The sequence below is a fragment of the Gadus morhua genome, chromosome 11 (genome assembly GCF_902167405.1).
Source record: "Gadus morhua chromosome 11, gadMor3.0, whole genome shotgun sequence".
NCBI classification, from domain to species: Eukaryota; Metazoa; Chordata; class Actinopteri; order Gadiformes; family Gadidae; genus Gadus; species Gadus morhua.
In genome coordinates, this window is record NC_044058.1 from 7,595,971 (window position 1) to 7,617,827 (window position 21,857).

Genomic DNA, 21,857 nt, shown 5'->3' on the forward strand with positions numbered 1-21,857 from the left:
GCACCTGGGAGATGTTTGTGCATCTCACAGTTGCAAAGCATCATTTTCAGCTCCTGTCAAATTGGTACTTGGCATGAAATTAGTTACCATGACTACTCGTCCTATTTTTTCCTCATCAAAGAGGGTTGGAAATCATCTCGTTTTGTTAAATCACTGGCTATTACATCCTGCCTGTTCTAAAATCTCTCTCTCTCTCCCTCTCTCTCTCTCTTTCTCTCTTCCTCTCTCTCTCCCTCTCCCTCTCTCTCTCTCTCTCTCTCTCTCTCTCTCTCTCTGTCACTCTCTCTCTCTCTCTCCCTCTCCCTCTCTCTCTCCCTCTCCCTCTCCCTCTCCCTCTCTCTCCCTCTCCAGGTGTATCTGAACAAGCCGGCCGTGTGTCCCCAGGGTCTCTACGAGCTCATGTTGAGCTGCTGGAACAGAGACTGCAAGCTGCGCCCCTCGTTCACCCACATCCACTCCTTCCTCACCGAGGACGCCATGAACATGGTGTGATTGGACGACGCAATGCGCAAAAGACATATAAATACGGAAAAGAGAGGCATGGCCTAGTTAAGCCTTTTTCTTTGCTACAGCTGGCGGGTGGCAGTAGGTGTGTGTGTGTGGTGGCAGGAGATTCAGGCGGAGTACATCCTGTTTGTACTCTCCTCTGCGTCTGGGGCGGACGGGGCTTTGACACCGCTGGATCGGTTTTCATGTCCGGGAAATGGCCTCCACTCCATAACCCCCCCCCCTCTTCTTTATTAGTGTTTCGTTGCTAATACACGTTACACGTGTGTGGTGGTGGTGACCGTGTTGTTGGTGGTGGGAGCAACTAACTGGGAGATGAGCTTTAGCTGGGCTTGTGTGTGACTAATGCTGAACGCTGCTGTAGGTTTCATATCACGTATTATGGCAGAGGCTGCGGGGAAGTAGCTCCCAGCCTAGACTCTTATTTGTTAGGTTGAGTACCAGATTAACCTTGTCGTAGATATACCCGCCGAACCGCTCTGCTTTTAAAATGTTTTGGTTGGTGAAGGGTGGCTGCCGCTGTAGACCTGGGTATTGAACCTGATCACAAAGACAGACAGACAGACAGACAGACAGACAGACAGACAGACAGACAGACACTTTATGATGCTCTCGTAAAAAAATGCCCTGACATGTTTCTGTCTTGATATCTACATTTATCTACTTCCTAAGTAAATCAGTGTATTATATGCCCTGTCCAGTATGAAGCACTGTCCACTGTCCGGACAGAGAAGGCTCTAGAGCGACCTCCTTAATACAGTGTAGGGCATGTTTCCACACACAAGGACTAAGACGGCTCTTTAAAGCCACATTGATTTGGTATCCTTTAGCCAATAGCCCTTTACTCTATACAGAGTGCTATAGGACTCTCATTCTACCCACTGCTTTAACTGCACCCAAAAATGGCAGTCGGTCAAACTATCGGAACATCAATGTAGCAGTATAGCAGACACAGTTCCCTTGTAGGATTATGGGAAACTCTTAACCACAGCCCCGTCCCCGTCTCTGTCAAAGCACACAAACATGGAAAGGATATATCTCCGTCGAGCCATATGGACTAGAGAAACTAAAACGAGCAGAACGACGAATACTACTTGCAAACATGAGATTGTCACATCAGACAACAGGAGAAGGGCTTCACGATGGAGGAAGACAATGCTGCCCCCTACCGGACACGACAGAACATATTCAGACTGTTGCCCGGACGAATGCGTGTTATCGTCTCTGTTATCTGTCTGTGACCCAGAAACGGGGATAAATGTAAAATTCCAAAATACCAGCTGCACTTTAGATCCTGTATCTCTGGCCAAGATGAGTATGTTTCATCATTATTGGTTGTATATGTCCAGTCTATCTGTCAATATGAATGGTAACTCACCCATGCCTTCATTTTAGAATCTTTGCAATGGGTGAACATAATGCATTGTAAATGTATTTTAACCATTTCAGCCTTTGGTTGTTTTCAAACTATCTATACTGAGGTTTTACCACCCCAAATGGATGTAAAAAACATATTTTGGAAAGTGGGATTGCACCATTTATACTATTTTGGGAGGATAAGATATGGTCTGTGTTGAGACTGATTCATTCATATTGTATCTTTAATCACAAACACATGTTTTTTAACTAAACTGGGCTCATGTAAGATAATATGTCATTGATCACAAACACATTTTAGTTTAATTTTACTCGCCTCATTAAAACAATAGAGAGAACGTTTTGAATGTTTTATGAGTAGAATGGTACTCTGCTATGAATGAACCAAATGTTGACACATTACCTGACTGTGGTGACATCATCTATGGCTGTACAATAGCCATCTAACTAAACATGGCAGTAAAGATTGAGATTATCAGCTGAATCCTGTTTACTTACTTAGTGTGAATGGTTGGGCCATTTGAATACAGTATCTGATACACTGTAGCTCATCTGAGCCTATAAATGTTTTTATATTTACTGTATGAAACTCCTCGCTGTTTGCGATTTTGTCCTTTCTCTCCAAAGCTGAATTCTAATGGGTGTGTACATATTTTTAGGACAGAATTATTTCCTTCATTAATATATGAAAATGTTTCTGTTTACTTTGGGGTCTTTGTAGGAAAGCTTGCAACCTTAATGCCGTTTTAATTAATTGTTTTGTCTATTTTTGTAGATGTTTAATAAATATTTTCCAATAAATTAAATCCTTGTATTACAAATCACAATTGAATGCTCACAAATGTAACAGACACAACTAGGATCAGCGATGACATCATACTGTAAGCCTATATATTTGGTTGGTTATATTCAACTAGCTACAAAATAGCAGGTATTGCAGTAATAAGACTACGATACTTAAACACTGCATACAGCAATCCAGACGTGATAAACGATGGTAATAGGATCCACATAGAATACACCCGGAAAATTCTCCTGGCCTGCCCACAGCAACAGACTGCTGCGATGGAGACACGACAGCATTATGGCGCACACCAATCCAACGAAGGGGTAAAGGGGTTGGCCTAGAGACGTTACCGAACACACTCCTTAAATCGCCGCAGGCTACTCCATGAAAATAAGGAACGGGTTTACAGTATGCTGTTTGGTCTAAGGCACGACAATCGACAACAATGAAGTTGTATTCGTGTACAGGGAGAATACTTCCAGAGGTTTTCACGGTGATCTGATAGGGATAAATCGGCCAACGGGGCGGAGAGGGGACCCCCGTTCAAAGCCAAAGTGGCCAAGCAACATTTAATTCTAAATTCCTTTCCTGGAAACAAAAAATGGAAGAAAGTAAGAAGAATATAACCATTGAACATTCTAAAAACATGACACGAGCAAATAAAAAAAGAATGTAACAACGTTAAGAGAGCGGAGCAGTTGATTGGTCCGCACGGGCAGATGCCCGATGAGGCGCCGCCCCTCCCCGGCTGGACGGCCTCCAGACTTATAAATTCATTGTCTCTCACTCCACTCTCCTCGAGGTGTAACAGACACGTTTGCTCCTGCTCAACTAAAACTTCGCTTTCAGGATGAGGGAAATCGTCCACCTTCAAGCAGGCCAGTGCGGTAACCAGATTGGCGCAAAGGTAAGAACCGAGAAAGAGTTATTTTTTTTATATCCACAGTTTTATGATGTTTTAAGACGTAAGGGTTCTGTATATACGTTGGTAAGTAGGCCTGTATGTCTGATACTAAGTATTTATTTCCGATCGTTTAAACTTGAATTATGCAGTCTGGTGGCAATCCACTGCGGTATTATATTTGCTGTAGATAAATGTGCTCTACGTATATCAGGGTTTGGTTAATTCTTCGCCTCGACGAGGACGATTTAACAGATTCCAAGACAATGTCTGAAAAATAAAACCGGCCTGTTCTTCACGGCCCTTCAAGGCGTGCACCACTACTCTGGCGCCTTTGTCTTGAACTGATCCGACCGATGGACCGACCGTGTCAGTAAACTCGGTTATATTAACGTGGTTATGTGTCCTCTTATGAATTCCTGTTCGATATCGCACTTCGGCCGACTATAATTCTGCAGAATAAAGCATAGCGACTTCTGTGAGTGCGTGGGCGCAAAGAGGAAGCGGGAGTTGGGTGGGGCTTGGAGCCTTTTCTCTTTCAAAATGGCCCGTTGCACCACAGCGCGTAATGACATGTGATCTTCAATGTAAAAGCATTTGATAGCATTAGCGCCCATTCTCGCATCGGAGCTTCTTAAAATCTAGGCTTTTCTACAGGAATCCGCACACAATATCCCACGCCCATCCACCAACTTGTATTAACCTTGCAGTCAAAATGAATTGGGCGGTAATTCCGCTCAATTAATAAATTATAAAAAACTTAATGTCCGCTTAATTTTTTCAATGGACAGTCTACGACCGACTAGAGCCGACACCCAGCACACACCGAGATCAATTTTAACACATGCGTGTTCCAGGCGCACATCGATTTTTTATGTCCTATAGAACAGCCTGTCTTTCTAATCGATCTTTCCCATCCCCCTTAACCATATGAAGGGAGGCTGTGTCTTGAGGGCGATACGAAACAGCTGATGCGCAGTGGTGATGTCACTGGTCCCTGACATGACTTAATTTGCAATTTCTTGGCAGGGGAGCGGCTACATATATTAATATGTCCCACTGAAGCTAATCCACTAATTATCTAAAAAATGATTAACCAGGACTATGACAAGCCAGTGCAGTAGCTGTTGCACTAAAAAAAAAAACCACTTCATTGTCCCCTGGTCTTTGTCCTGTATGGTAATGGGAGTACAGTGCATGAATCAGGAGAGCTATGGGTTCGGTCTACTTGTATGCAGGGATGCGGCATTACATGGTTTGTGATTGACAGACTTGCTGAAGAGTTGCATTGTATTAAATTAGGGTCAGGGTGTGGCATGTCCCCATTCTTTCACTGTGGTTATCATCAGCCCCTTCCTGATGGCTATCTGTCTTGTGTGTCAATGGCCTATGGTCCTTCTGCCCATCGCCCCGTCCGCCCTTCTCACTCTTTTCTACAGATGTCTTGGAGCTTTTGTCTCCATATGATTGGGGTCAATAGGTCTTTTTTTGCTTAATATGTTTTTGATATGAAAATGTCCCTATTTGAATCAGATTTACTTAAATCTCTAACGCTGAGCTGTATAAAAAATCTGCCTGCTTATCCAGATTACAGCAAATCCTCGCTTCCAGCTGCTCTTTGTGGAAAACCAGGGGAAGGCATTCGGGCAGGGGGGGGGTGAAGGGAAAAGGAGCACACGTACTGGTTAAAATGGCCGCCTTCATTGAAGGTTTGGCCCGCCTTCTCGAAGGAGCAAATCGTATTAACAGCCAACCTACAGTCCCAAGACACCCAGACAGTGTTTTTTAAAGAGTCTACTGCATCATGATTATGGAACCAAAGACAATCGGCCTCTTCAGTGTTGCATGACTGCCGGCTACAAATACAAGTCTTTCAGTTGGCCCTGAAGAAGAGGCGGGTTCTCTATAGCTCCTTTGTGCGTCCCTTTGTGTCTGAAAGACGCATTATGATCAGGACATTTGAACTGCATAATGGAAAACCAGAAATGCACTCTTTTTAAAGGGTGAATAACCTGGGGGTTTCAAAGACAACACAGCAGTGATTCTCATTTGAACCAAAATATGTGAACCCACCATGCAGTTTTCCCCTGGTCATGTCCTGCCGCCAGTGAAACCACAAGGCCTGTGCAGATGCCTTCAGAATTACTAATGGTTATGGAATATTCTCCACGTTTCTTTCCAGTTTTGGGAGGTGATCAGTGATGAGCACGGAATCGACCCCACAGGAAGCTACAATGGGGACAGCGACCTGCAGCTGGACAGAATCAGCGTTTACTACAATGAGGCCTCCGGTAGGTTGCCCGCATTGATCCCAATTTGTCTGCGTGGTTAACATGTGCATAGTGCACTTAAGTTTACTTAAATTTCAAATGTACTACTTTAAATAAATGTAATGCAGGAAGTGCTGTTTCTGAACATGCCTCTCATTCCCGCTATCTCTCTAGGAGGTAAATATGTGCCCAGGGCCATCCTTGTGGACTTGGAGCCTGGCACTATGGACTCTGTGAGGTCCGGACCCTTCGGCCAGATCTTCAGGCCCGACAACTTTGTTTTCGGTATGTTTTGGATGAATGCGAATTCTTCCCTGCAGTTTGATCGTGACTGTGACCAACCATCACGGAACATTTCGATTAACAATGGAATGACCCTCCTGATAACCTTCCTCCTTCAGGCCAGAGCGGGGCGGGTAACAACTGGGCCAAGGGCCACTACACAGAGGGAGCCGAGCTGGTGGACTCGGTCCTGGATGTGGTGAGGAAGGAGGCAGAGAGCTGCGACTGCCTGCAGGGCTTCCAGCTCACCCACTCCCTCGGTGGAGGAACCGGTTCCGGCATGGGCACCCTGCTCATCAGCAAGATCCGCGAGGAGTTCCCCGACCGCATCATGAACACCTTCAGTGTTGTTCCATCGCCAAAGGTAGGTCTGCTTACATCTGGTGGAGCATTGGCCTCGTAGGAGTGAGTAAGGCACTGAGGTTCTCCCTGTTGGTCCCCAGGTATCAGACACAGTCGTTGAGCCCTACAACGCCACCCTGTCGGTCCACCAGCTGGTAGAGAACACAGACGAGACGTTCTGTATCGACAACGAAGCCCTCTACGACATCTGCTTCCGCACGCTCAAGCTGACCACGCCCACCTACGGCGACCTGAACCACCTGGTCTCAGCCACCATGAGCGGCGTCACCACGTGCCTCCGCTTCCCCGGCCAGCTCAACGCTGACCTCCGCAAGCTGGCCGTCAACATGGTGCCTTTCCCCCGTCTCCACTTCTTCATGCCGGGCTTCGCCCCCCTCACCAGCAGGGGCAGCCAGCAGTACCGTGCCCTCACCGTGCCTGAGCTCACCCAGCAGGTGTTCGACGCCAAGAACATGATGGCGGCGTGCGACCCCCGCCACGGGCGCTACCTGACGGTGGCCGCCGTGTTCCGCGGACGCATGTCCATGAAGGAGGTGGACGAGCAGATGCTCAACGTGCAGAACAAGAACAGCAGCTACTTCGTGGAATGGATCCCCAACAACGTGAAGACGGCCGTGTGCGACATCCCACCCCGTGGCCTCAAGATGGCCGTAACCTTCATCGGCAACAGCACCGCCATCCAGGAGCTGTTCAAGCGCATCTCCGAGCAGTTCACTGCCATGTTCCGCCGCAAGGCCTTCCTCCATTGGTACACCGGCGAGGGCATGGACGAGATGGAGTTCACGGAGGCGGAGAGCAACATGAACGACCTGGTGTCCGAGTACCAGCAGTACCAGGACGCCACCGCCGACGAGGAGGGCGAGTTCGACGAGGAGGCCGAAGAGGACGGCTGAGCACGGAGAGCCAAGCAGAGGAAGGAGGTGTCAAGTGTCCCGCCATCATAAGTAGAATAAATAATTCAGTGAATTGTTGTTGAAAAGGAAATTGTTATAGCCCATTAGATATCCTTTGCAATTGACTGCAAATACATTTGGCAAAAAATAATGGTTTCTCTTTTTTTTCTTGCACTGTAAACCGGAGAGCTCTATTTGCCTGTCAAAGAAGGGTACAGTGAAGCATTCCACCACTGGAGTATATGGCTCGTGCATCAATGAGGTAGTTAATATGTTGGTTAGAAGGATGCCATGTTTAACATTTACATGTCATTGGTATGGCAATGTCGTCTACAGTTACCAGTTCTACCAGTGTCCTGTCTGATCACCAACCCCTTGCCAAGTCCCCTATTGTATGTGGCAAGCATATATAATTAAGTTTAAAGTACATGATTTATGACATCTCGGAAAGAATCATTTGTAAGTGCAACTTGGGGGTCCTAAAGGCTTAATGTGTAAGTGTTTAATGAGGCCAAAATAAAATACTTTTTAAGTTTAACTTATTACATTTTCCATGTGTATATATTCTTTGACATGCTGATAATGGGCGACGGCCAAACCACTTACTGTGGTAAGTTGACCCAGAAAAAGTGACGCAAATCTTATCATCAAAAGGTTATGCGTCTGCTCGAGTGTAATAAAGGGGAGTGTCGTGCTTCTAGTTGAGCAAGATCAGTCAAGCCAAAAATGGCTGGAGGATTTGGGTTTACGCTTTTTCTCCAGAATCTTGGATTGTCTAAGGCTCCCTGTGTCCGGGCAGTTTGTTCCTCTTAAATACCTGTGTATCCCATAGATACCCGATCACGTACCTTTAGAAATATGAAGTGTTCGTACAACCTAGTTCGGATCTGTAAGAAAGCTATCCTAAAAGGCACGTTTAAACAACACGCAGCGACACAGCAATGGTGTGTGCTTCACACTCCTGCATAACTTTCCCCCTGCTTCATGTGGTCAGCTAGGTATTCAAACACACTTTAATATTTAAGTCGTATTTGGGCCTGCTATTATCAGTCATCACCTTTCCTCTAGTTTGAAATCGAACTTGATCGCTGAGCTGTGACGTACAGCTCGAATGACTGCTCTAGAGTCTGAAGATTCAGTCAACACGTATGCTGCAGGCGCAACCCTGAGGGTGCATCGGACTCCATTTCGCGTCTCACAATGTTGCTCAGTGGATCATTACACAATCCTGGTATGTAACGTTAATATATTTACATAATCGAGCATTGGGATAAACAGATTCTGCGATGACAAATCCTGACTATGGAACATGGTCTAGAATAATAAACAGTACTGATCATCTCAGTGTGTAAAGTACATGTAGCTGCGCAATTTTGCGCATCATTACAGCAGGGAAGGAAGCTGGTCTGCCTGGCCTCGTGGCGGGAAGTTAGGTAGACAGACAGCCAATCACAACGAGAAGGCTACACATAAGCAATAGATATTGAGCAATGTGGTTTATGAAAGGAATGTGGTTCCTTGGCCTTCTGATTAAATTGACGGGTACTGATTTTGCGTCACTAGGTCACATGAAATGGAAGCTATTGAAAGAAAATATGAATATTCCACCCAATATTAATAGATTATAGAATATGCCCTAAAACGCCCTAGCGACTCGGTTTATCTTTGTATTTTAATTTCCGATGTTACCATTTTTATCTATTAAAAAAAAAAGTATTAAATAATGGAGAATGGCCTATCACCTGAACGAAACCATTGATATATAAAACTGAGTGAAGAAACCGAGGTTTATAGTTTATCACTTCTGACTTGGATTGTCAGTGGTCCCGTTCTAAACATGTTTGCATGTATGAAGAGTCCACTTGATAGAGCTCGAATTGATTTACCAAGTGCACACAGCTGTGTTTTACTGTAATTAAGAGTTGTTCACTTGTTCTGCTACCCATCTGCTCTAGAAAACATACTTCAACTTTGAGCCACAAAGCCAGCACTTGTTTTACAAAGGTAATAGTATGCAGAATATATTCAATCAAACTGCACATGCGCAGCAACGCATCCCAGTAGAAGTCTAGTCAAAATTATATTATTGTGCAATTCTTTATAACTTTACAACCCTTACGTGAAAGTTTGAGGCCCTTAATGCCCTGGGTCACTATAAAGCACCTCAATAAGGTATATCTATCTATCTATCTATATCAACTATATCTGTGAGATATACACAACCTTATATCCACAATTTACATAGGCTTATTGTGGCATGTGAAATGCCCATTTTATTCATTCAATTAATACTTAACAGCACTTTTTATGAGGATGTGGAACACATCTCTTACAATAAATCAATTGTACTAATCAAGAACAAATATCACCAAAACGTCTCCCAGGCAATAAATCATACTTTATTGTCTATTAACCATTTATTTTTCATACTCATAACATTTGAGTAGTTATAAAATCTAGCATACAAGACGTAAACACAACTTTTGCTAAATCACAACATTGGCAACTTAACATCAACACAGACATCCATACAGGTCATTTACTGTAAAGGGTGTTAAGTCTTGAAAAGGTTGAGGTTTCAGAATAGATTTGGCTTTGATCTACAGCCACGGTCATGCTGTTTGTTTGATTCCCAGACAAACGTTGATTCAAAGGGTGAATATAAGATCATGTGGATGGAGGTTGGGTGGAGTGGTTTTAATTCAACCTGTTCAGGCACTTGGAGAAATGCATAGGCTTGGAAACTTTGGAATTGGTGTACAAAAATGAAAAGAATATAACAATCTATGATATCAAACTGTCAGTAAACACAATGACCTACTCTAGATATATCCTTGATCCATTATCCACATACTACTGATATTTCCTGCCTAAGTATAGTGATAGATTTAACAGTTTAAACTTAGCAATAAAGGGATAGATTGCATTGTTTTACAGGCGTCAAATCTATAGCGGGTTAGATCAAATAGTTCCTTAACATGCGTTCACCACCCATTTCCATTACCTATCACAAGCGATGTTATCGCTAAAAGCAAATAAACCTACGCTGGTTTTCACCACAAACACATTCTTTCCCTTCAAACTTGAACGTAAATAAACCCTCAGTTTCAATTATGGCTTGTATGAGTTTTGGATCTGTAGTTAATAAGCAAGGCACTACACACTCCGACGTGTAATAAATTGAGACATAGCACGTCCCAAACCTAGTGGGTAATATAGATTAATGGTTTAAAAAAATGTAACAGTAGAGAAAGAAAAACGTGTTAAATATATGTATATATATATAGATGTCTGATGCGTGACCAGCTATGCCTAAATTAAGGCAAATCCAGTCAGTTTAAGTTTGAGTAATAATATACAACTGATAAAACGTGCACTAACACTAAACAAAATTAAAATGGCCCCATCTTCTGTACGCAACCCTGATTTCTGTGAAACAAAGTGTCATAACAAAGTAGAAAAATAGAGTGGAAGAGTAAAAATGTCATTTAAATACGAATGTTTCCCACAGCAGAGTGTACTCCATCTGATCCGAGTCCGTTCGCAGCAGAGGACGTTACCATAGCAACAACGAACCAGTGCAGGGTATGAATGCAGCTGAACTTGAACAGAATATATTTCATGATGGGAAAAAATCAAAACAATCATACAATAAAAACTAATTCACATGCTTGTTATACACTACGGAGGCACCGCGGGGGTGCTCACGGAGAAGAGAGACGGACGCATGCAGACAGAGAGGGCCGTGACCTCGCAGCCGCGTCCGCGTAACAGCGTTGGAAGGCACTGAGGGACTCCCATTGCTCCTGGCTCCTAGCGCTTACGGATGGGCCCTCCAGTGACCTGGGAGGGAGACCAGCAGTGAGCACGGATAGAACACTGCATTACAGGACGTCTCCTTTGTAAATATCTTGTCCGGTTTAAGACTTAATATAAAGCATGTTTTTGTTTTCCCCACCATTCAGTCTTATAGAGCACTCATAGAACGGAGAAAAGTACAAACAATATCTAAATGCTTATGTCTATATTCATGTCATCTACAGGCCTGAAATCGGATACATAAAAAACAAGTCCAATGTCCATGTCTCTAGAACAATAATAACCCCCCCACACACACACACACACACCTACCTGTGAAATGTTGACGCCAGTGAGCTTCTCAACGGTGGCGGGCAGGCGGGTCATGATGTCAAGCACCTCTCCCGTTAGCTTGGCCGCGCCCACCTCTCCGTTGCCGCTGGAGATCATGGTGATCTTATGGGCGGCGGCCAGCGGCCTGGCGATCTCCTCTGCCATCTGGGGGGAGGAGAGACGGTCGTGAAGCCCTCCACAGCCGATGCAATGCCACACATTACCCGCAATAATAAGCACGCTCAACGCGTTTTATGAGGATTACAATTTCTGGTGCAAACCGGTTTTATATACAGGTTGGTTTTTTTCAAGCCCTAGTTGTTGGCAAGTCTGTCTAATGAATGATACGGTCTGTATCAGTATAATTACGGTATCTAAAGCATAGTCATGTCTGTCTGGTATATAAACGGCTGAGTCTTGTGAATGTCAGAGGTCTGAGAAGTGGACGGACCAGGGGCAGCTTCTCCAGCAGCATGTCCACCATGGCCCCCTCCTTGTACTGGGTGAAGGCCTCCGCCTTCTTGGTCATCTGCTCAGCCTCCGCCCGACCCTTCGCCTCCAGGGCAAACGCCTCCGCCTCGCCCTTCATCTGGACAGCCACAGACACACGGGAGTGCACATTAGGACTGATTACATAGCCTCGGTGAGTGTGAGCGGCGCCCACAGACACGGGTAGCATGAGGGCTTTGAGTGAGGAAGTGAGAGAAGAAAACCTGTGTTATTCTCAAGCTTGGAAATGTTCACCAAAAGCTACCGCACAACAGAAAGAACAAGACAAAGACGCTGTAAAATGTCGATAAAACTGGGTCAAATTAGCAGGAAGGGGGGCCTTGAGAGTCAAAGGCTTTATTGATTTGACTAAATCTGCATAGACTAAATGCATGCAGGAGGCCATCTTGTAGATGCTGGAACCGCATGACTGGTTCTTAACAGAAAACAGTGGAGAGAAGTGAGGGATGGGTAGTATAAGGGGAGGGCAAGGAGCAGGGATTGAGTGGAGGAAGACAGGAAGAGAGGGAAGAATTATGCAGCACTCACCCTGATGGATTCAGCCTCAGCCTCGGCCTCCATGATCAGCTGCAGACTGGGAGGAGAGAGACGGGAGTGAGCTTTTATAACGTCCACCACTTATACTTATAACAGCCTGCTCCTACGTCACTGCCCTGAGGGTTCTGTTCCTAGCAAAAATCTCCTGACTCTTCTACCCTAGTGTTCTCTCAATAGAAGAGCTTTGTTTGGGTCGACACATAAATGTACGATGTTCTTCCAAAGGAGTACGAGTAACCCGACTGAAGCCCAGGTGGTTGTGAACACTGAGGCCGCTCACCGGTTGGCCTCGGCCAGCTTCTCCAGGCGGTATCTCTCGGCGTCGGCGGGCTTCTTGACGGTGGCCTCTAGCTCCATCTCGCGGCGGGTGATCTCCTGCTCCTGCAGCAGGATCTGCTGCGAGCGCTCCACCACCTTCACCTGCATCTTCTCCTCCTCGATGCGCTGCTTGGTCTTGGCCACCTGTGGTGGCGTGGTGGGGGGGAAGGCGCAGGGTCAGTCTCAGAAGACATAGTTTCTACCCGTTTTTCCTGCCCACTTTAGGCGCTACTTTTGGCCTAGGAACTTCACTGCGCGATAATAAATAAATTCTCGTTGCCATGTCAAAAGAGTGTTATAATTAACATTTCTATGGGTTTATGGTTATTCTTAAATACAGTATTCCCCCATCTCAGTCTTAAAACAGAATTGTTTTGTATGTTTCTTCAAGTGTTTGACCCTTAATAACCCGTGACCCACTTTATCCCCAGCCCCGGACGCACGTACCTGAAGCTGATAAGCCATCTCTGACTCAGCCTTCTTGGTGTTGACCTCCACATCATAAGCGGCCTTCTTCAGCTCATAGTCTCTCTGGGCCTTGGCCATCTCGATCTCGTTCTTGTACTGGGCAGACACCTTCTCCTGCATGGCGTGGGCCTCCTGCACATGGAGAGACACAGGGCGTCAGTGGAATGAGGAAATAAGGCAATATCCTATTTCTACTGTTAGATCAATTGTAAATATCCCCAATTGTCATTCCGTACGCATAAAAAATGTAAAGTTGAAGAGCAGAAACAAGTGAACCAAATATGGAAAGGGGATAAACATCTTACCCTGATGACAGCATCGCGTTTGTACTGAGCCTCTCCAATCCTGGCATCCTTCTGCACCTGCGCTGTCCTGGCTTTACCCAGGGAGTGGAGGTAGTCCTGGGAGGGGAGACAAAGCACGGAGTCAGTGGTAGACCACACACCAGGGAGGAAGGCTTCTAGGAGCCTATCCACAGACAGACATACTCCAACCCGCCCATTTCCTGAGGTTATGAAGCATTTATAAATGTCCGAGACAGAGATAGAGTGGCTACCGGATAACAATAGAGCACTGCGATTTAAAATGAATTGCTCCTCAGAACCTTCACTATGTGACCCTGGTCGTACCTGGTCGTCGTGGACGTCTTTGAGCGTGTAGCTGACCACCCCGATGCCCATGTTGACCAGGTCGGAGGAGGCCACCTTGAACACCTGCTCTGAGAACTTCTTCCGGTCCTGGTAGATCTCCTACACCAGGGACAACGCATCAGAGCATCAGACAGTGATCATGTAACCGTGACAGCTAGGTGTCCTTCAGAGTTAACCCCACTCCCTTCAGGACGCTGGAGTGGAGGCGTTTGTGTTGAGATGATTTGATTTATCGTTTGTGTTTGTTTTTGGTTCCAGCCGTGATCAGAACACCCACCTCAACCGTCAGGTGGGCGATGATGGCTCTCTGGTGCCCCTCCAGCGTCTCCAGGGCGATGTTGGCGATCTCACCCTCAGACTTGCCCATGAACATCTGGCAGGCCGTGGCCAGCATCTCCTTGTTCTGACCTTGGATCTTCACCTGACAGTGGAGAGAAATCATGTGATTAGTGATCATTATTGATCTAAGGTATTTACAAAAGATGACATAAGAGCTGGTGACAGAAGCCGTAGGATTGGGTTGTACATTCTAATACAGTTCATATAAAACAAGATTTCGATTGGAGACCCAAAATGGAATCCAAAATTGAAATTGACATGAATTAAAAAAAAGACATGCTGTGTACCTGAGCGATGCCGGTGACAGAGATGGGGACACCATGGCGAGTGTAGACCTTGTCACTCTTCACATTCAGGGTCAGGGTGTTCAGGGTGATCCTAAGGAGATGGAAAGGACGACAACAGTGTTATTCACAAGGAACATTGAAAGCAGCAAAAACCTTTCAACTGTGTTGAGGTATGTATTAATCGCTTAACAGCAAGATATGGAATCGCCTCATTCTGTTTCTTAGTGAAAAGGTAGTCAAAGGTAATAATTTGAGTTAACTGATAGCCCCGCCCTTGTCATGTGTTTGGATATACTGTTGTTTGTGATGGATTAAAGAGAAAAATAACGGGAGAGCTTGCAGGATTAACCACTCAAACACAAAATGGGCGCAGGATATCAGGGAAGGACTGTGGTTTTTTTTGGACGTCCTCCGTTAGCCCACAAATAAAGTATTGATTTTTGATGTCTATTTGGAAGAAACAGACCGGAAACTGCCCCTTGCTTTGCAAACTACTATAACTACCATCAGTCCACAGTACCAAAGCAAGCCAAAACATAAATAGCAAACAAAGGGGGAATTAGGGAAATGCTTTACTACCTCTGGATCTGCTGAATGCAGGGGAGGACAAACACTCGGCCTCCGGCAATCATTAAAGGTGGAGAACGACCAAAGCCTGGACAGAGTTAAGAAAAACAGAGGAAATCAAATCATCAACAATGCAAAACAAACGCTAGTAAAGACGCATTAGTGAATTCAACACTAATATAACAACTCAAAACTAAACATAGTTTTCAAACAAATTCATCAATAGGATCACTTTGGGATTTTTAGACCCTAGTTCCATAATTTTGTCTGTTTCCCTCTCAAAGGGGCTTGTTTTGGACTCTGACCAGCTCAGAGTGTCCCTACAGAGAAATACATCTAGAGGGTTTACCTTTTGCTTGATGCGGTCTGTTATTGTCCTAATCAAGTCTCTCCCATGGAGCTGAAAGATGGCCTATTGTCATAACAATCCAAACTCTCCTCAACCCAAATCGACAACACTGAGCTATGCTTTCTGTAGACAAACAACAAACTCTTGCCAGCGTTACTTTTTCTCACTCACATTACCAAAGTAGTCGTTTTGCAAAAACTCAACACTGGCGAGCGAGTATAGACCTTGAGCTAGGCTTGGTTAGGCACAATGATCAGCAGACCGGATTAAGCAAAGGTAAATAACAAAGTTGAACTTTTCAATAGAGATCCTTTCCATAATGGGTAGGGTTATCAATCTGTTACAATCAGTTGCGAAAACAAGCACTTCAGAGGACATGCATTTACAATGTACGGTTGCCCCATAGGGCACAACACATTCCTTTTCTAGCAGCTGCATTGGCTGACCTGCCCAATATTGAGCGGAAACTCAAAATGAGCAAATTTCAGATTTTTTTGTCTGCAATAGTCACTTAGACCCAAATTATAGAAAAAAATCAGCCAGGTTAAGAATCCCTATCCTATAAATGTGTGACATTTTACCACCAGGTGTGAGTAGGATTAGCTATAACAAACTGTTTCGAAACCTGCCTTTTCCTGTGTTTTAGTGACATCATAAGTGGGAGTTTCCCCCTAGATGTATGATGGATAGATAAGCAGTATTTGCTACAGACCACTGGGTAGGCTGGTAGCCTGATCTATCCAGCATACATCTAGTCGGACACGCCCACTTGTGATTTCACTATAACACAGGAAAAGACCGATTTTCAAACGGATTGTAATGGCTAATCACACTCACCCTTTTAAACACGAGCCGAAAAGTATGTAATGGGCCATTCCATGTTGGAAAGACCAGCGTCAGTAATTCTAATGTTGCACTTAGGGATCGAACGATTATCGGCCGGGCCGATATTCGGCATTTTTACGCATATCGGGGTCTGCCTTTTTTTTTTTGATCCGACGGCCGATAAGGTTATTTTGGCTCTGATGCAGCCGCGCCTCTCTATCTGCTGTCACTACGCTGTCTCCAGCATTGTCCCAGCCACAGCACTATTTGATTGGTTACATGCTCTGGTTACATGCAGAGCCACGACGGGTAACAGCCAATCAGCAGTGAAAGCTGTGCATGCACAGTGCTCACACACACACACGTTGGAGAAGAGAAAAAGTTTTGTCTGGTTTTGAGGTAAGTTAAGGCAGCAGACTCTCGCGAAATTGTAATAAACATCCCAGTCCTCTACAACTCACAACTACTAGTAACATTACTGTGAGCCCATTAACGTTATCAAAACATAAGCGGCAGCTCTGCTCGCTCACAGTCCGTTAATCACTCGCAACAATGTTGCTGATAATATCGATATGGTAATAGTCTGTGATAGTAGAAGTCTGTGTGTGAGGGAGAGATTTAAAAACCTAATAAACTCAATTCAGTCCGGTTTTGCAGGGAAGCACATTAAGCGGTGGTTATACTTCTACAACTGCGTAATGCGCTAACCAACTGCGTAACCACGGAGCCCCTCGAGCCCTAGGCTTTGAGGAGGCTGATTAGTATGAAGGTATTATTGTAGCAAAAGTCTTTAGCACCTGTAACTGCAGAATTTGAATGCGTACACTAAGTCACAGTAATTTTGAAGTCGTATATATTTATTTTGCATGTGTACTCTAAAGTCACAAATGTGTAACAGTAAATTTGTAGTCGTAAATATTTTTTCTACCATTGTAAACACAAAATAGGGTCTACGAGTACGCAAATCTGTGTTACAGGTGCACAAATCCTTTTGCTACAATCATTGCAGCGCAGTTGGTGCAAAACACATTCTCGCACCCGTGTTTCATAATCTGAGAACATGCCCAAAATGTGTGCATTCGTAAACCCAAATTTGATCTAATGCATCAGAAGTTGCACATCTGTGAAAAATTTCCTCAATAAAATGATAAAAAACGCTATGTTGATTCAGCATTTTAATGAGCGAGCACAAGTCCATCGTTACAACTGCTCCAATCTGCTCCTGCAAGTCTCAGCTGTGGGTTTTTTTGCAGGTAGTTTTGCAACACGTCTAGGTGGTAAATGTGTAGCAAAAGTATTCGCATCCGTAGATGCCAGAGTGTCCGTGGGTGGGACAAAATAGTTCCGCCCATAATTTCCTAATCCACTGAAAGTCGCCGGCAGGGATGCATTTCTCAAATTACACTGGGAGCCACCGTGTGCCAGCCATGGACCTACAAAGATCGCAGCATACTCTTTGCGCGGGATACGTCCCTTTCTGGAGAAGTGAAGAGGGCGTCCTACTGAACGGAGGTGGGTATCCTACATTGTGTTAAATGAAATTACTTAGTTCAAGTGAATTCCCCCCAAAGTATTGCATTAACATGCCGCAAACGTGCTCAATGGACAAGCATGAGTACCACTAGCCTATCCATCTGGTGATCGCGTAGCAAATTGTCATTTTACCGGTTCAAACCAGCGCTTAAAACATTCTCAAATCATTTGGGCGATTCAAACTATTCTTTAATCTTTTTTTGGGCAACTTCACACAGGCGGCGCAGCATCCAAGACATTTCTTAACTTATGTTATGGCGACCATTAAAATACATTGAAAGACATTTGCAGCATGTTAATGCAATACTGTGCAAGTGAAGATGCTGTAGGCTATTTAGTAGGGCTGTAACGATACACCAACTCATGATTCGGTTTGTATCACAATTTTTGACCCACGTTTTGATACATCCCACGATTTTTTTGAATTTAAAAAGCAGTTTATTTAAACAACACTTATATAACAATTAACTTAATGCACCATTTAATAACAAACAATTTGGAACACTGAACAGATTTCAAAGAATACTATTAAAGTATAGCAAAATGAATGAATAAATAATCAAAGATTGCGGTTGGAGGATGCTTGCAGGTAGGCAAAAACTCTCAACTAGTTTTGTGGTTTAGGCTTACGTGTTTGGAAATATTGATGTCAAATAAATACTAGTAATTTGAATAGTTTGGTAGCACTAACCTAGCCTGGCACCGTCGACCTACCTACTTCCGCTCAATTTTCATTTCACTTCAGTACTAGGTCTGGGTCTGCTTTATATTAATGCGTTCCATGGAAACCAGATTTCTGGCGGTCCAATCAGCAAACAGAGGGAGTGGCTGAGAATGATGACGTCTAGGTTTCGCGCCAGTTTCAGTTGTAGTCAGAGGAAGACAATGGAGAAGGATACGAGAGAAGCTATTCGGTCTGTTGTGGGATCGATGCCGAAAATCGAACAATTAAAGCCGGAGCAAGAACAAGCTTTGCAGAGTTTTGTTGGTGGCCATGATGTTGTGGCGCTTCTCCCCACCGGGTTCGGGAAAAGTTTGATTTTCCAGCTGGCTCAGTTAGTGGTGAAGGAGCCGGTCCCGTCGCATGACACACGTCACGACCAAACGCTATGCGATTGGTTATGGCAGATCCAGAGTGGCACTGGGCAGATCCAATCATTTTAAAACTTCTACAGACACCCGCCTCCAAGTGAGTGAACGTTTGTCAATTGAGCAGTTCCAGACCTTCTGTAAGAATGAAATGAAGTACGATGGTCTGGTAGGACCAGGCTAGCACTAACCCGCGTTCTCGCTAGAAAAAACGGTGCCGGTCAAAGTGACCTGCATAGGTTTTGTTTTCCGTCAAATCTCCTATTATCGCTATGGAGCTTAAATAATGACAAAATCAGGCCGTATAGAATGCAACATGTTTAATAGCCTTACTATCAAATAGATGGGAAAAAACATGGACGTCTGATTCCCAATAACGAGGCATAGTGTTACGAGTAGCGTATGTGTGTGTGCGAGAATGGCAGTGTGCGTTTGTGTGAGTGGTCAGCGAGTAAGTGGACGAGCAAGGAGAGCGAGCGGTAGCGTGTGTGTCAGGTGAAGAAACGAACGAGTCCGGTAGAATAAAGTACATATCCTGTCAATAATCGGTGGCCGCTTAATTCCGACCTATAAGCAGACCAACTGCCGGTCAAAGCACACAAAACACTAGAGACAGGGGTCACACAGGCTATTTTTGCGCGCTTGGACCACTCTGGATAAATGTGGTTCATATCGCATATGAGGACTTCGCAGGCTGTGGAGAAATGCAATCCTCCGTGCCCACGGAGAGCTGTCATCACAGTGAGGGCACCTCGTCGCAGACTTACGGCATCGATAAGAGGAGCGGTGTTAGAAAGGTTGTGTCGTGCTTCTGCCATCTGGCACCACGAGACAGGTTCGTGGCTTTGAGTGTCGCGATTTTGGTTTCGATACGCGTATCGTTACAGCCCTACTATTTAGTGTTTTTAAACGGTTTAATCACTTGAAACAAGGTTGCTGATAATATTGATAGGGAAACAGTCAGTGATAAAACTAAGAAGAGTGTTTGTGTTTGAGACAGAGTAAAATTCAGTTAGTTTTATTACAGGGAAGCACGATGAGGGGATGGCTAGAGAATAGAGTGTGTGTGTGTGTGTGTGTGTGTGTGTGTGTGTGTGTGTGTGTGTGTGTGTGTGTGTGTGTGTGTGTGTGTGTGTGTGTGTGTGTGTGTGTGCTACATGAGGAACTGACAGCAAAGCACCGTCTGTGTGAGCTATTTATTTAAATTTTCAGTTTACTTCATAAGAACAATCTGCAGTTTTTGTTTTTGTTTGAACCTAAAAGAAAGATAAATAAAAGATTAACATTTCAGTTCAAGAAAATTTTAGGGAGACATTTATTTGTCTAAATTGTGTTATGTTGTAAATCTGATAAGCTGTTGTGTTTATTAAACATATGCTCAAAGGCTTTCAAATGAAGTTAAGTATTGGAGTTAGTATTGTTAAAAAATTTGACACCAATATTATCCCTTTTTCTGTAAATTAATATCGGCTCCAAATATCGGTTATCGGCCCCCTTGACTACTAATAATCAGTATCGGCTCTGAAAAAACCATATCGGTCTATCTCTAGTTGCACCATAAACAAACCCCAGAAGCGCAGTATCAGTGCAAGACCCGTGACACAGAAAGTGACGATTGGTTTGTGGTGTACAAAATGTCACGTGGATAATTGTTGGTTAAGTTACTCAATCCGACCTAAACTTTCTTTGATTTGATAATCACATGACAACACTTTCGACACATTACAGTCCAATTCTTTATTAAAAAAACCTCATGTCTTACCGGAGACCACCATGGCTTCATTTGGACCACAGGTGTAGAACATCTTGAAGGTCGTCTAGGGTTAAAATAAAGAAACATTAATATTCGCCAAAATAGGCCTGTAGTAAACAATATATATGTATAATAACAATTATAAAATATGATGTGTATCGTGTGATTGTAAATGTTGATGAAAGACATTAATATATTTATCATTGAGTACTTCACTCTAATTATAAATTGTAACGTTATTTCATGATCAGCATCATGTTTAAATAAAGATAGACCGAGTATAGGAGGACAGAGGCCTTCTCTCCATGACCTCAAACTAAACACCAAGACATCTGGACATGTTTATATATATTAATGAAGCGGTCAGGGGAGGAGGACATATGCGTTTGTCAATCATCTGACTCGAAATGGATTAGCTGGCGAGCTAATGTTCATCACGGCCCACATATCCTTCAACCAGCATCAACACACACCTCGACCTAACGCTAGAAAGCTCGGTTTACTAACACACATCAGGCTGACTAACAAAGTCGAGATCCTATATGTCCTAACTAACATTTTCAGCGGTATACTACGAGAATTACTAATATATGCAGTTAAACGTTACAATAAGATTGATTCAATCGGCAACAAGCTAACTGGCTAACTAAGCTACGCTTAATGGGACAAGTAACAAACGAACACACCCAGTTTTACTGCTGTTTCTGCTACTAGCATTTAAACCAAGCAAACAGCATTTTGCAAAACTTACCTCAGTTGTATGTCTTAATAAAAGAAGGTGTGCGTGAATGCAATATCCTTTGATTGATATCGAACCAGAGACCTATTTCAGCGATCTACACTTCACGAATCACTGGAATGGCAACAATGCGACGCCACGGACTGTGCCGACATCCGCCTCAAACAGCGGCGCGTCTGTCTCCATCTGGTGGTGGGTATCGGTACTGCACCAGCACAGCTCGTGTTGTATTTTGAATATTTTCCTGCTGTCGATATTCCTTTCTCTCTTGTATTATTTTCTTCAATTGATTAAAACTATAGGCCGACAAAAGCTGGTCTGTTCATATAAAATGATGAAACATTCAATACAGGCTAAGGATATTTCACCATCTTCATGGCCA

At 44.1% G+C, this 21,857-nt stretch overlaps 3 protein-coding genes across 7 annotated transcripts in view; 2 read left to right on the forward strand and 1 right to left on the reverse strand.

The window, feature by feature from the left end:
• Positions 1 to 2,705, forward strand: part of ddr1 (discoidin domain receptor tyrosine kinase 1) — a 45,792-nt gene extending 43,087 nt beyond the window's left edge. For all 5 annotated transcript variants that reach the window (XM_030369680.1, XM_030369677.1, XM_030369678.1 and 2 more), the window contains one exon: positions 352 to 2,705. In XM_030369680.1, the coding sequence (XP_030225540.1) occupies positions 352 to 492 (141 nt within the window). In that variant the 3' untranslated portion in view covers positions 493 to 2,705. The remainder of the gene's footprint in view (positions 1 to 351) is intronic.
• A 721-nt stretch (positions 2,706 to 3,426) lies between these two features.
• Positions 3,427 to 7,922, forward strand: tubb5 (tubulin, beta 5). The gene is made up of 5 exons (XM_030369682.1): positions 3,427 to 3,578; positions 5,755 to 5,863; positions 6,017 to 6,127; positions 6,244 to 6,488; positions 6,568 to 7,922. Exons 1-5 carry the CDS (start codon positions 3,522 to 3,524, stop codon positions 7,378 to 7,380), a joined length of 1,335 nt encoding a protein of 444 aa, XP_030225542.1. The 5' UTR covers positions 3,427 to 3,521; the 3' UTR covers positions 7,381 to 7,922.
• Positions 7,923 to 9,758: 1,836 nt separating this feature from the next.
• flot1b (flotillin 1b) lies at positions 9,759 to 21,645 on the reverse strand. Its single transcript, XM_030369727.1, has 13 exons — positions 21,488 to 21,645; positions 20,746 to 20,800; positions 15,200 to 15,275; positions 14,621 to 14,711; positions 14,272 to 14,415; positions 13,974 to 14,093; positions 13,650 to 13,745; positions 13,324 to 13,476; positions 12,839 to 13,020; positions 12,550 to 12,595; positions 11,963 to 12,100; positions 11,512 to 11,676; positions 9,759 to 11,223 (listed from the first exon to the last, which is right to left on the reverse strand). Exons 2-13 carry the CDS (start codon positions 20,786 to 20,788, stop codon positions 11,194 to 11,196), a joined length of 1,284 nt encoding a protein of 427 aa, XP_030225587.1. The 5' UTR covers positions 20,789 to 20,800; positions 21,488 to 21,645; the 3' UTR covers positions 9,759 to 11,193.
• Between the last annotated feature and the right edge of the window lie 212 nt (positions 21,646 to 21,857).